This window comes from Aythya marila (assembly GCF_965140915.1).
Source record: "Aythya marila genome assembly, chromosome: 10".
Lineage (NCBI taxonomy): Eukaryota > Metazoa > Chordata > Aves > Anseriformes > Anatidae > Aythya > Aythya marila.
The window spans coordinates 17,308,842-17,324,604 of NC_139051.1; the positions used below are offsets into that span (position 1 = coordinate 17,308,842).

The following is a 15,763-nucleotide window of genomic DNA, read 5'->3' on the forward strand; positions in this document are numbered from 1 at the left end:
ATACTTCACGTTAGAAAGAATTAAATTTATAAATAATGGTAATATTCCTCCTGAGAATATAGTTAGACAACCAAGAATAAAATGAAATAACATAGCAGCTTCAGGAAATAAGCCTTGCTATTAACAGGAACCTGTATGTGTACTGCTTAGGTACAGTAAATGCACTTGAAAGCTGCTGATTTATGCAAGTTAGTTTGAAGTTGAGGTTGAGATAGAATTAAAGCATATCAGGGTGCTAAAGTTTGTAATTTGTCTGCAAGAGGATCAATGTCTTGTATACAAACAGTACTAACACTTTCAGGAAAAGTGGCAGCTAAATCAGTGATATGCATGAACAAGAGCACCAACAACTTAAGCTAGCTTTATATCTTATGAAGGAGTATACATAGTTTAACTTCAAAAACATTTTATACACGTTATGTACTGTTATATACATCATATGCTTCCTTCCTTATACTGCAAGACAGAACTGTAAAGGTCACGTTCATTTTTATTTTAAAAGCTTTAATATTAAAATACTTTGAAGAGGAATAATTTTCAGTGATTATAGTTAAAATGGATGATATCTTAATTGCTTCAGTTGATCTTGAGAAGACAGATTAGCTGGTTTTAATTCTTACACTCTATGTGGCTTAGATGAGCCTAATCATCCTTACAAGGAGATTTATTGTTTCACTGGAACCTAACCACTATTTTCTTCATAGCACTTTAATGTCAGAAAAGTTTATGGCTTTATTTTCTTCTGGTCCCCATTGGAAAAAGAAAAAAAAAAAAAAAAGATAAAATTTCAAATTTGAAATGTGCAAAGGGCATCAGGAATTATCTGGTAGATAAATTTCTATTCCAGAAAAAAAAAGAAAAAAAAAAAAAGAAAAAAAGAGACTTCAGGTAAGACAGAAATGTTCCAGAAGCTAAACGTATCTGAAATCCTTATTCAAAAGTCAGGAAGCAGGAAAGTTCACATTGTCATTGTCAATGTCAAGAAGAACCTATTGTTTTTGTCATTCCTGTCACTGTCCATCCCCGCCCCTGCAATGAATGAACAATAAAATGACCTGCATAGTATTACCTAAATACAATCAACATCACTGAAATAATTCAATAGCTTGTTCAGATACCAACTATCTAAGAATAATGTGATTTAAGGAGGAAAAACAAAACAAAACAAAAAGAAATGACTGGAGTACAGGTCATGACTGGAATATGAGGAAGTCCGCAGAATTCCATTTGTTACATAAAGTCAGCATGGGATATACAAGTCCAGAGACGAACTACTGCTAAAGCTTCAGGAGCAGCCTGCCAGGCACTTTACTGGAAAGCTCAAGGATAATCACTGAACTTAAGATTAAGGCTAATTTCAACCTGTTAGTATCTTTTGGGCAACACCACTTGCTGGTGCAGTTTCCAAAAAAACGCAACACAAAAAAGTACGGGTTCAGAGCCTGGTCTGCACTCCTTAGATCTTCCTTTTCGCAGCTTTACATACGATAGCGTGCTTGGTGTGCAGCACACTCAACAACAGGACAAACTTAGAGAGAGTATAAGTTAGAAGCTGCAGAGTGGCATAAATCTAATTAAGTCTAAGTGGTAAAACTAAAGGAATGTAAATTAGAACCAGACACATATCAGCTTCCTCACATGTGAGCTGCACTGATTCAGACTTCCTCTGGATTCTCTAAACACAGCCCAACATTCCTACCCTATGGAACTCAGAATCAAAATCAAACTAGAATCTCAGGCAGTATATATATATGTGTATATATGTGTGTATATATATATATATATATATATATATATATATATATACACACACACACACATGTATATATATGTAGTCAAAAGAAAATAAGCTAAGCTTTTGCCCTTTCAGTAAACATGCAAGTTAATTTACAAGAGAAATCGCCAGGCCAAAATCACAGTTAGAACAATTCCCTTGAGGACTTTCACTGCTGTTCTTTTTACCAGTAATAGTCAACAACTGTAGCATTCAACTAAGTCATCCCATTACAGAGGGATCAGTACAAACTTAGTCCTTATCTAGCAGTAAGGTGAACATGAAAGAGCAACAAAAGTAATATTCATTATAAAGCTAAGAGACGGTAACACAAAAGTATGAAACTTTCATTTTGCAAACTTCTTCAACAGTGAGCTACTGTTATCTTGACTATTTGAACATACACAAAAAGTCTGGGACTTGATCTCCAAATACAGTGTTTGTTTCGTATTTCAATTAACTCAATATGTTGATTAGCAGCAGCAGTAAATCAATTACTTAATTCAACATTCGAAACCTTCACTTTTCAAAAAAAGTCATCTTAAAAGGCAACTTTATGCACAGATGCTACATACAGACCCACAAAAAGTGCAGTTTAAAATCCAGAATACCATTTTTCTAGTTAGTTTCTATTTAGGTTGATAACCATGATGCATACATTACTCAGAAGGAAAAAAAAAAAAAAAAGGAAAGAAAAAGTTATTACTAACATGCTATTCTACACAGTAGCACTACAATTTGGCAGAAGTGAAAACATTCTTCTAATATTGGCTAACCCATCTTAGACAATTTTTCTGAATGGTAAGAGAAGTAAAAATATTACCCAAATGACTGGCAATGAGATACTCTGTAGCTGCAATTGACATCATTTATAATGTTAACATCCTGTACTTGTCTTTTACTAGCACTGAAAGGAAAATGAAGTGCTCATTACTAATTGTAACTGTCTACCTCTAAGTTTTTATGAGCTGGAAAGGAATCTTTGCCCATCCATCCGTGCACACCTAGTTACATGTTCTTAAAAGGGAACAGGCCTCCCTGATGTAAAACGCCTCCTTAGTTTGACAGTAATTCCAATACAAGCTTTTGTCTGCTAACAATCCAAAAGTAATTGGGAAAAGAAGGGCACCTTTCTATGGATCGCTAAGTACGTTTTAAAAATAACAGAAACAATTGTCTTGCATTTTGCATACTAACCAATTTAAATGCAATGTTGTTGTTGTTTTTTTTTTTCCCTATCTTAAGATGACAACCTTAAGAGCTTCTGAAGACATTTTCCTATGTCTTAGACTCCGTAAACTGAAAAGATGGGTAAAGCCAGCAACCAGACTGATGCACAGTACAAACATAAAGCATCTGGATCCAACAAAGAGAACCAAGTTTCAGACTTACGTTTCTCGTCATCAGCATGTAGTAGAGACGCCGCTCTTGATAAAACATCCAACGGAGTCTCCATTCCTCTCTGGATCCTGGAAAATTCGGAAAGGAAGTCTTGAATTTTACAATGTTTTAGTAGTACACAGCTAAATCACTGAATTACAAATGCTAAAAATCCTTTCATCTTGCCTGCAAGTACTACAGGGTCATCTTGCATAGTTCACCTTCTTTGCATTGAAACATTTCAGTATTAAAAAAAAATATTTGTTTCTCCTGTTTGTTTTATCTGTTGTTTTTCCCCTGTGGTAATCTTCTGCTCTTTGCAAAGAGTAAACTTAGAGATTCAGTACCAAACCATGCTAGGCAGCATGCCACTCATTCACAGAGTACACACATTAGGTATTACAGAAGGAAGAAGAAACAAACAAGAGCATGACAGCAGGAAGAATCAAAAACCCAGTTTTCTGCTGTTGTCACGTTACAACAGCACAGGATTTGTTAAAACCAAGTCACTGCTGAAAACAAGGAAACATTAAACATTAGCTTTCCCACCAACTACTCATCCAAAAAAAAACCAAAAAACAGAAGACCAAGTTCTCAAACACTTGACTGAAACTGACAACCACTGCTCATGTACATTGCAAGTGTTATCCGCTATATATTTTAAAGGTTTTTTTTTCCTTCTCACATGCCTTCCTTCCATCCAAATAGCTACTTGAGACAGTATCCAAAGGTGCAACTCATTTGAAGAAGACAGCTGGTCTGATTCCCCACAGCAGCATAAGACTGCTTTAGACCTACAATCTTCAATAAACATGCACTCCATATTCTCCCATGTCCAAAGCAGAATCACCCAAAGCTTTAAGTCATAAAGAGATTTTCTTACTCATGGATCAAACACTCATCTATATGGTGCAGACTGAAAACTGTAACTCCTACAGTTAGCATCACACCTCATTAGTTGCTTGTCTGTTTTTTTCCCCTACAACTCATAATTGCAATACAGAAAAAATTCACCCCATCCCAAAACAATGTACACTTCAGGAATATAGCAAGCAACATTCTCTCAATAAATAAATAAATAAATAAAATAATTGCTTTCTATTTATAGCTTACATAAACCTGTAAAAGTTTCACATATATGGCTTCAAAACTATAAAGAAGCTCTAATGTAAGAGGATATGAAAATGAAAGTAAGGAAGAGAACAGCATGTTGTCTTGCAAGGTGCTTGCATTGAAAGGCCAACAACTTATAGCTGCTTTTAAATAAAGCAACAGCATAGACAGAACTGGTAAGAAAACAGAGGAAGAGAGAAAATCCAAAATTGCTAACAATTTCTTTCATTGTTTTGTTTTGTTTTTTTCCCCAAAAAAAGTTGCATACTATTCTGTCATAAGAACTGTTTACTGTAATTTACTTTCCAGTGTGACTTAAAGTAATATCAACTCCAGAAATCTCAAAACTTATATACTTATACAGATTTAACAAGCACGTGCTTGGGTAGCAATTTCCTTGACTTTGCACAATGAATAATGAATGATAAATAATAAACCTAACTATTAAAATTCAACAAAGATTGTAAAGCATAAGGGAAAGAATTTTTAAGTATATTTAGTCTTCCATTATTTTTTTATGATTGAAATCCAGTCTCGTTACTGTAGGACCAAATGAGGAGAGGAGATATATTTGCAATAACTAAATATAGCACTCAAGGATAAAGACACACATTCTCCCTCCCTGTCAGGATCACCTTTTGCTCAAGAGCAGTATTTTAATCAAACTGATAAAGATCAATTAACTTTTTTTTTCTTTTTAAGACTGTATAGGCAGGCAACAAGTTTTAGAAAATAAGATCTTAGGCTCTTTTTTCTAAGTCTGTCTTCATTAAATATTTCTTTATGCCATATTCAGCCTCTCTTTCTTCCAAACCAAACAGTGTCCTCTACAGAAGGCTTCCCCACTCCACTCCAATTCCCTAGACCATGATGCTTGGTTCTCTTCTGATTTTTGGTTTATTGGCATTTAAAACAGCACCACTTTACTTCTCGGAGTGTTGATTAGGTCAGTGTTGACTGGTCCTCTCACACAAACTCTTCTGCCGCAGTAAAAGCTCAGCCGGAACCAAAGACTGCAGTACTTGGGATCAGAAGAGGCAGCGACACCGAACTGACCGACGGCTGCCCATGACCTAGCCCTAACCAGCCTTGTCCTCAGTTTCACGGTACTTCAAAGCTTTTTGGACAACTCTTTAGAAAAACCTCTCCTGATTAAGAACAATGTAAAGGATATTATGATCTGCCTTTTACTAAAAACAAATTGCTGTTCCCCTCAAGTCTGCCAGTAATATCCAAATAATGGGAGCAGCAGATGCCCAGTCCCTTTCCGGAACACGCTCCTAGTAAGAGAATTAGCTGGTGACAGAGGTTCACGTTGACAGAAGGAAACAGGAACCAAATCTTAATGCTATTCAGGAAATCAGACACTTTTAAAACAATTTCAGTAAAATTGGCCTCCGTGTAGTTTTGGAGCTTTGCATATTCCTGAAGCTTACATCATAGGAGAGCTGCAGAAGTGTTTCGCTAGCAGTTAATGTCTTGTTGTGTCCATTCAGCAGCTTCTTGAAAGAGATGCTGCTAATACAGAGATCTGCAAATCCCAGGGTGTGATTCCACATATGCTGCACTTTTTCAAACATGCTGCACACATTTACAGTTATAAAAATTACCTTCAAGGAGCAATAAACTCTCAGGTTATTTTTCAAACGATATGAAATAACCCTCTATCCCTAAATTAAGCTAACAAGTCAGGAATGGCAGCTCAGAAAGGAAACAAAGATTGCCTACAAGAATGAGAGGAGGAATCTTCTGAAGATAGTTCAAAGCTTAAAATTCTCTTTTAATCTTGGCAAGGACAGCAAGTGCTGCAGCCTTCAGAGAACAGCCCAGTCATCCTCATAAGGACTCACACTTCAAAACTGAAGATTTCAGTTTCCAGGGTTCTGATGAAAAACCAGTGAAAAGCAGACTTCGATAAGTTAGTTAATTCTGTGTTATGCCTAAATTTGTCTATGTTGTAGAAACAAACTTAAACCAAATCTAAAGTTATAAATGAAAGTATCCCATAAAAACAAACAAACAACAACAACGACAACTTTGCCTCTGTACAAGTATTGCTCTACACCCAGGCCTCAAAAGGGAAACCAAATTACTAACGAAACGTAGGTGCACAAATTTAACTTCCTCTGGCTAGGCTCGATCTAAACATGACGGAAACAGTCTTACAGGTCTCCTAGCTGATACAAACTTAACTCCTCGATTTAAAGCAATACGAACCAAAAGCACTTTTACAAGAGTTTAAGGTAATTGTATCTACAGTAATTTCAGATATTAGTTTAATATCTTATCTTAATATACTTATCAATTGCTGCTCCCACTCAGTATTTCCCTAGTCTGCCATTTCTCCAGCATGGCAGCAGAGAAACATTCAGGAACGTAGTAAACACACAGAATGTTAAAGACTGTCAGACTGTCTGAACCACAAACGAATTACTAAACATCTCAATGACACTGATCCCCTAGCAGGTTTTTATGCAGCATCTGCACTTCAAGAACATAACACCCTTCAGTTTAATGAAACATCGCATTTTCCCCCTTCTCTTCAAACTTCTGCAAATGCCATGCACGTGTGGAGTACTCTCAGCTTAGCAAATACCTCACAGTTAACATTTTTGAAGACCATAGCAACAGAGAAATTAGAGCTTTTGCAAACGAACCGTTAAGTGTTTTCATGAATTTATAGAGCACCTTCTGAGCATCAGGGAAAGCTCGCAGGGAAAGTCCTAAACTTGCTTATTTGAAGCTTAAGTAAACAGGCAGCAGAGAAACTGACACCAAAGACTAACTGCAGACTGGACAACGAGACATTCATTCAATCCCACGTAAATTATTATTCACAGTGGGGTACGCCAGGAGAGAGTTCAAATAAGAGATTAATTTCATATTTGATTAAAGGAAAAGGGAATAACGAAGGAATAGAACAGAGAAATACACAAGGTAATATTTGCAGCAGTAATCGGCATGGAACTACGATGGCTTTTGTCTAGAAGGAATCTTAACTAGGACCAAAGTAATGAGGCAGATAACAGAAAAAAGGGATACATTGATGAGAACAAAGACATGCTGGGCAGATGAAAAATTCAGGAGGATTTAGGCGTAGTTTGGACATGAAGATTTAAAGAAAGGTCACCGTCATAAGGACAGCTGGATCACAGGTCTGACTGACACACAGAACAGCAGCCCAGCCAACGGCTATTGCAAACAAGCTAATGAGAAACGTCTGAAAGAAGACACTACTACGGGGTCTCCTTTGAACTTACTGAGTGTGAACTACTGATAGACATCTACACGATGCCAAGGAGAGAAAAAGACTGAACCTTTCAGCAATGCGGAGAAAAGTCTGGCATTTGAATTCGTATGTCTGGTAAAATTACAGGGATAACGTTGGAGGGAGAGAAATGAATAAGCCAAGCCCATTGTAACAACAAAAATATGAGACAAGAATGACAGGAGACTCAAGAAACTATCAAGAGTGAGGACGAAAGTGAAGTAAGCATAGATAAACAGAAGCATAGGGAAAACAAGATTAACTGAAGAGCACTGACAGATAGTCAAAAGCACCTGACTTCTAGGAAGATGCAGGCAAAGTATGTACTAGTCAGATGTCATACCCCACAGTCAGAGGTGTTTCAGTTCATTTCAATGGAACAAAGCAAAAGTGAAGAGGGAATCCAGACACAGCCTACCAGAACAATTAGTAAGGCTGCAGAGGAAGGGAATATAAAGTAAAAATCTGATGCAAACCAAATCGGGAGTGTTTTTCATACAGGAGAGAGCAAAGCATATTAGTGCTGAAATGAGAAAAAGGATAAGCACACTGTATTCAATGTATGCCCTCAAAAGCTGCAACATGTTTAAAATCCACAGGATACATAAATCCTGTGCTGAGATAGATACCCGTATGAAACATTAACTGTTAAGTGTTCAATTTAGATTGTGATAACCACGTAGCACTGATCACCTTCCTGCATTTATGACAGACAGGCTTTCATAGTGAGTTCAGGCTCCTTGGCCAATGGAATCATCAAAATACTACTTTTTTTTTTTTTTTTTTTAAAGTCTTTCCTCCGTACGGTGTTTTCTTACCATACTTGTTTTATATGTGAAAGTGTGTTTGAACAGGCAAACCTCCAAACAGAAACAACTTAATGATTTGATTTATCACATACAAAAATAAAGCTTAAAGCAAAACTTTGGCATTTAACCATGTGTTTTTGTTTTCTGTTGCATAAATCCTCTTTAACAAGGAAACATTCTAAAAAGAAAGCTCTTAGCAACAGTGCTTGAGGAAAAATCTAACAAAGGTAAGAATTTAAAGGTGGAGAAGTCTAACCTGACCATGTCTTGCTTCGAAACGATCATTCAATCCATCATGTAATAATTTCTGATGCAAAAACAGTATGCAACATCTAAATATAATAAAAGGACCTGAAGAGAAGCTACCTTTTACAATAGAAAATGTAGCTGAGAACAAATCAGCCTTCTCAGTGTCTCTAAATTGTGTTAGTTACTGAAGTTAAATATATTTAAACAAGAATTTCCTGTTGCTTTAAAATATGCTTCTTCAGTTAACACACCCAGAAGGTCTATACCAACTATTTTCTACCATGTCTTAGCTACCAGCCGCGTTTTATACCACTAGACTGTCAGATCCACACCTTTCAGTACCAGTTCTGGGTGCCACCACTTGCAGAGCTGGCCTAATTCCTACTCGAAGGTGGGTGTAAAAGCGAGGTGGCAGCAGTCACGGTACCGAGTCCTTCCCGAGCAGAGGTAAGGAGGGCTAGCAGCACAGCATCATGCACAGTACACCCAGCCCCATTCCCCACAGCACAGTGGGGGTACTGGTGGTTCTGCAGCAAGGGTTTCAGCCCAGAGGTTTGCTTCAAAAACAAAACAAAATAAAGCAAACAAACAAACAAAAACAACAACGCAAATGTACAGCACAGACACTGCCAAGTTCTACCAGGAGTCTAACAGACCAGATCTGTCTTTTCTGTATGACTTTAGGCAGTTTTTTTAAGGCATGATTGTAACTGCTGTATCAACCGGAAGACGCAGAAACGTAAGGGATTAAGCAAAGCATGGTCCACATCAGAAATATGTGTAAGTATTTCTTACAAGTAGGCAGATGGGAAAAACACAAAGAACAAGAATTCTGTAGAAAAGCCCTAAAAATATTATGTATGAAGGTAGGAAGGGAAGATTACTGCCAGATTTTACACCGTTCTAGATGTACGGGTTCTCAATATCACCATCTGCAAAGAGAATGCTACTCCCTACCTGCAGCCGCTTCCCCTGCGAGGAACGTTCCTTAAACAACTGCCTAAACTCTAAGAAAGTCTAATCAGAAAAGTTACACTCCAGGAGGAGCCCTGCAGCTCTAGACCAGTTGCTTGTCTTTGGTTTAATTAAAAAATTCCCATCGTTTCTTATTCCCAATAACCCTGCGGAGCAACAGAGTGAAAGGAAAGCGAGCCGGCTCCACGGCTCCTCTGTCAGTACCAACAGTTGTTAGGTTCCCACTCACTGCACTTGCAGGAAAGAGGTGCACTGCTGTCACGTGCTGTCAGCTTGACTCAGAAACTTAATTACTTCTGATTACATCTGGGCAACGCAAACCCAGCTTGACTGCAGAGGCTGAAATTGCTCTGCTACAGACTAACCCGTGCACGTATGTACAAGCGGAGCACGCTCGATGCAGGATCCAAAGCTTTAACAGCCCCCTCGGGGCTCGTTCGCGAAAGATTTGCACCACGGGACCCCTCCCAAACGAGCTCCCCGCCGGGCCCGGGCCCGGCCCCCGGGGCAGCCCGGTGGCTGCAGGGCTCCTCGCCTCGCCTCGCCTCGCCTCCTCCCCGCCCGGCCGCTCCTCAAAAGCCCCGCGGCGGCGGCCGGGGCTGGGGCGGCTCCGCCAACGGCCGCGGCGCGCAGGGCCCGGGGGGGGGCCCCGGCCGTGCCCCGGGGAAAGCCCCGCGGCAAGGAGCGGGCCAGGGCTTCTCCTCCCCTCCCCGCCCCGCAGCGCCCCGGCCCCGCTCGCCCCCTCCCCTCACTCACCAGCGTGCTCCCGGCCGGGCGGCTGCGGCGAGCGGCGGCGGCGACAGCGTGGCTGCGGGGCGAGCGGCTCGCTGCAGCGGCCGGGCCGGGCCGGGGGAGCTGCGGGCGGCGCCTTCACTGCCCGCCCGGGGCCGGGGCCGGGGCCGGGGCGGCGGGGCCGGGAGCGGAGCGGAGCGGGCGCGGCGAGCCCCGGCGCCGCTGGCCCCGGCGCCGCTCGCTGCACGGGCCCGGGGAGGAATCCCAGGAATGATGGAATCCGGCTCCGAGCAGGTGGGGACGGCGGGGCCGCCCCATTGGCCGCGGCGGGCTATGAGCTCAGCATAATTAGGGTAATGAGGCGCTGACGTCACGGCCCGCAGGTAGGCTGAGCGCGGCGCGGAGGAAGCGGGAGCCGCGCTGAGAGGGCCCCGCCCGCAGCGCCCCCGCCGCGGGGGAGGAAGAGGAGGAGGAGGAGGGACCGCGGCGGGACGGGACGGGACGGGACGGGGCAGCGGCGCCCTCCTCTCCCTTCCCTTCCCCTCCCTGCCCAGCCCGGGCTCGCAGCTCCCGCAGGCGGCGCTGGGCAGCGCGGGGGCAGCGGGGCCGGGCCCCGGAGCAGGGCCGGGGAAGGCGGCTCCGCGCTGCCGTGCCTTCACCGAGCCTGTCTGAAACTGAGGGAGAACAGAAAGCTTCTCTTAAAACCGATTTGCTCTTAAGAAGAGGATTATACAGCATTGTAGGATATATATATACATATATATATATATCTATATCGTGGTCTAATAGACACATAGATAAATAAAACACAATGGAAAGCCAGGTCTTCAGCTCCTACGGTAACCCTACAAGTAGGACTGAGGATGAAGGAGGTCGCTGTGAAGATTTAACATCCAGAGAGGTCCAGCCAGAGCACCACAGGCCCTCGAGGCTGGGTTACTGCGCGAGGCAGGGTGCAGCACCACTCTCAGCCCCCGTGCTGGGGTACCACCCAGCCTCTGCCCTTCCCCACGACCTGCAGCGCTGTTCATTCCTAATTCCAAATTTTCAAGACTCAAGCAGTTCAGAAGCACAGCACAGTAAATATTTTTGCCTGTTTTCAGTTCATTGCATGAAATTAAGCAAACAGACTTGTACAGGATCAAAGCAAGCATAAGCTTTTCACACTAATTAAGATCTTGCATGATAAAACAACAACTACGAGATAAGAAAGTCCCCAGAAGATATTCTACCAGGGCCATGCAGGCTACAGGTGAAACCCAGACCACCTGCCTTCTGACCCAACCGTAGTTTTTGCGGGAGCAAGGCACTGCAGTACCTCCAGATTACACCAAGGTGCTCTGAAGAAGCTGGCAGTGCTGCTTTCTGCAGCAGGCCTTTTAGCTTGTACGAGTTGCAGGAAGGGAGGAGGTACAGAAAAGCACCATGCTCCTGCTGTGTTGCCCGTTGCTAACATCAGCCATCCTCCAAAGAATTAGGTCCATTAATGCTAGATTTTCACCTGCACAATGCCAGAAGGAACTGAGGTTTCTTCACGTGGTTCTTACAGCCCATGGCAAAGGGAAAGGCAAGGACAAATTGGCCTGAGCCCACCACAGGATGAGTTCCGGCTGCAGATTTGTGGTGGGTCCTGAGAAGAACACAGGAGAGCAGAAATACAAAATGCCTCAATATAATGCTCTTACTGCTATCTTACTCAGCTCCTCCTCCCATCTCTCAGCACGACAAACACTTGTGCTAATACATGCATAAATATATAAATGGCAGCACAGCTGTACTTCCTCACTGAAGGAAAAAAGTACTAAGGCACACCAAGGTTTATTTTAGATCCTGAAACTGGGATTTATGTCTGGAGTGGAGGGAGCACAGCTCCCACATTTACACAGCGAGGCAGCCAAAGCAGAAGGCCAGCCAAGTGATGTGGGGAGGCTGCATGGAGGGGAACAGGCCGAGGTGAATCCCCACACCCTGTGTCTCAATTCCCTGAAGGATTCAGAGTTCATGACAGGTCTGTGCTCTCCAATTCTAATTTTAAAATTTATCAAAATCATGCAAGAATAACTGATATTGAAGTATTTTCATATCCTTGCAAGGACAGGTCATGCAATCTCAGGGCCATCCAAAGGCAGCCAGAAATGCATTCCAAATGCTAAATGAAATCCAGACTCAGACTCAACACACATAGTGTATGTAACAGAATGGCTTCAGTTGCTAAAAAAGTGAAAGGCAAAATGCCTAACAACATCATCATAAACATTATTTTATACATTTCTTAAACTCTTAATCTACAGTATCTATAACAATATAGGGAAACATTTATAGTGTTTTTATTTATTTATTTATTTTTACAAAAAGTTGGTATTTTGTTAATGGACTGGAAAATATTTTCTTTACCAGGAAGAACAGGAGTTTGATGATCTAATTTCTGGAAAAATGGTACTCAAGATAGCAATGTGAAAATTATTAGAGAAAACACTAAACAAGAAAAACACTTTGAAGTAGGGAAAACAAAACCACAAGCACTGAGAAAAGATCTGAAATAGACATTAAGCATCACGAGGGTGAATTGCTGTAGACTAATTACAAACCTTTTTAATATGTATCTTCAAGAAAAAAGTTTGCTGCTTCTGTTTACAACTGCTGGAGGGAAAGAGGTAGGCAGGGTTTCTTTGTTTAAAGAGACAGGGCTCCTGGGATGAGGAGTAGCATTAAAAAGTAGAGGTGAAAACAGCTTTTGATCCTTTGGAAATGCTATTACAGCTCCTAGCAAAAGTTTTGGAATGGGATGGATAACTACTAAACCTCTACAAAGTCTGAACTTTCCGGGAAAGATGACCCTATGCACTTCCATACAAGCACTGCTAGTACAGATGGGTTCCACACTGAAGGTAAGCATCAGCATTTGTTGAGAGAAAAAAAAAAAAAAAAAAGCAAGTTGTCAAATGCTGGAAATCACACACAAAAAAAGAACCTTAACAGTGATCAAGCCATAAAAAAAAAAAAAAAAAAAAAAAAAAAAACTTGTTGAAGCTGCTAAACACAACACATGCTAATGCTTAGCCAAGCTGTTTAAAAGGCAAATTCACAGATTAGTAAATCAAAAACAATCTCGTTTGATGAACCATATTTTGGCTTGCTTGGGTGTTACAATTTGTTTTTCATTTTGCACATACTTTACAAGTGAATGCTATCAAAGGCTCTTTGCTGACTCAGATGCCAACAAAAAAACATACTTTGCTGAAACCAAAACTGACCGAGATAGCTGCGGGTTTGCACCTGAACTAAAACAAAGAGACTTCACTCCAAATTTAGGCAGCCAGGTAGATTGTAAGGCGTGACTCAAATCCTCAAATGGGCTCCAGTTGAAGAAACACCTGTTCCACATGTATATTAATCACCGAAAAGTGATAACTATGGAAGGAAAGCATGTAAAGTTCTAGTGAAATGATACCCAGTACTCTTTCTCCACTCCATAATCAATGGAAGACTTACCACTGCCTGATGGAGCCAGGACAGCGACCAAGCACTGCAAGCTGCCAGCTGAGGTATGGTACAGCTGCAGGCTGGGAAGAACCAGCAGCCACAAATACAGAACTGACTCCAAAGCTATGACTGCACATTCCAGCATGGCAGTGTCTCCTAAGTGTCCTCCACAGCAGGAACCTACCAACCAAGGATTTGTAACACGGAACTTATACAACATCTCACAGGCCCTAAGCCCACCGAACATGTAGAATCAGCTCCATTTCACAGAAGAGACACCCATATTTCATGAGCAACACAACCTGCTAGCTAATTTCTAGGTGTATTTTGAGAACTTTCTTTGAGCAGTTACATTGTTAAGTACCTTAAGTCTTGTTTATTATTATTATTTTATTTTGAGATCAAGTATGGAAAGAAGCTGAAGCCAGAGTGGGGAAAAAAGGAATTGCATCAAGCCTAGTTGCAGTCAATAGGGAGATTTGATGTCCTAGTTCTGCAGACCTTACTCTGCCAATAATCTTGTAATTATTATTGCGATTAAGCCTGACATCTGTTCCATGACCAACTAAGAAAATATTTCCACTATAATAACAGTTGGTCAAAAATGCCTTGGGCAAGCATCTCCCTACACATGGACCACAGCAGCAATATGCCCTACTATTGTGATCAACATCAGTGTCAAGTAGATAGGGACACTCAATGTGGAACGAGGCTCAGACCTGTTTTGCTACTCTATTTTCAAGTGATTTCAGCTTTTAAGACTAGCAGCAGGGGGCACATGTTGCGTTGCATCAATGACCAATACAACTCTAAAGGTACAAAGAGATGGTGCTTTTTTCTGTAGATGTCCACAGAATGCACTAATTTTCCAGCTGGCATTCACTGCACATGAAAGAGGAATTACCTTCATTCTTCCAGTTTCTTGCTGCAGTTTCACTTTTTTGTTGTTGCCTTTTTTTCTCCTTCAAACAGCAGCAATACAGATACTTTTGTAACAAAATGGAAAGACACAAAGTTATCTCAAGTCTGAAGAGAAATGTAAGATACATTAATAGAAACTATGTACAAAGATGATTAGGTTTGTGCCACAAAGCACACACTTCTTGTAAAGCTGTAACAAAACACTATACAGAGAGATACATATTGCAGGCTTCATCAAGTATGTCATTACTTCTAAACATCTGCCAGTACAGTTACAATGCATAGCTCCATCTATTCGCCTCTTTTAATAAAATGCTAATTTTACAAATGAAAATAGCTTTTAAAATCATCTCAAAATACATTTATCAAAACCAAATTACATAGCCTCACAAGCAAACTTTTTTTCTTCAATGCTAATACTGCTAAACTGAATCTAAAACTCTTCCCTGTAAAAGTCTGGATTTGTTTGCACTGCACCTCAAAGCTACGTTATATAAAAACACACCCAGATCCGAAACAATGTACCATGCAAGTCACTTTACATTTTTTTGAAGATAGTTTATTATTTCATTAGACCATAATGTGTTCAATAGCGGTAATTCCAGACAGACAAGTTGATCCAAACTGTAAGTTGATGGAGTTGGTTATTTATTACCTGCTTCAAGACAAAGCTTGCCCTCTTCATAATTGTCTGCCCCGTCATCCAAGGGAAGATTAAAAGAGACAGTATAATTTCAGCTGGAGCAGGGTCATAACAGCAGTATAATCTTCAAGCAAACAGTAAGATACTTTCAGAGCTGAACAGAAATATGAGCACCAGTAACTCTCAGAGCATTTAACCACAGGTACTTTTGTGTGCTTTGTTCTAACGAGGAAGATTCTACCCTAAAGTGATTCCCATAAGGTGAAGGAAGATGAGATACCTAGGCAGAAATAGGAGTGTCAGATTAACAAATAAAAGCACCCTTCAGAATTAACCTACTGGTTTTAATTTGTAAAAGTTTACTGTTAAAGTTCATTAACACCAATAAAATGACCACAACTGCAAAACTCTGAATG

The 15,763-nt window shown here is 40.9% G+C and overlaps 1 protein-coding gene across 1 annotated transcript in view; it reads right to left on the minus strand.

The window, feature by feature from the left end:
• VGLL4 (vestigial like family member 4) overlaps positions 1 to 10,605 on the minus strand; it is a 90,669-nt gene extending 80,064 nt beyond the window's left edge. Inside the window, exons 1-2 of the mRNA XM_082768618.1 lie at positions 10,325 to 10,605; positions 3,167 to 3,243 (exon numbers count right to left, since the gene is read on the minus strand). Coding sequence (XP_082624744.1) covers positions 3,167 to 3,230 — 64 coding nt within the window. The 5' untranslated portion in view covers positions 3,231 to 3,243; positions 10,325 to 10,605. The remainder of the gene's footprint in view (positions 1 to 3,166; positions 3,244 to 10,324) is intronic.
• Positions 10,606 to 15,763: the final 5,158 nt, after the last annotated feature.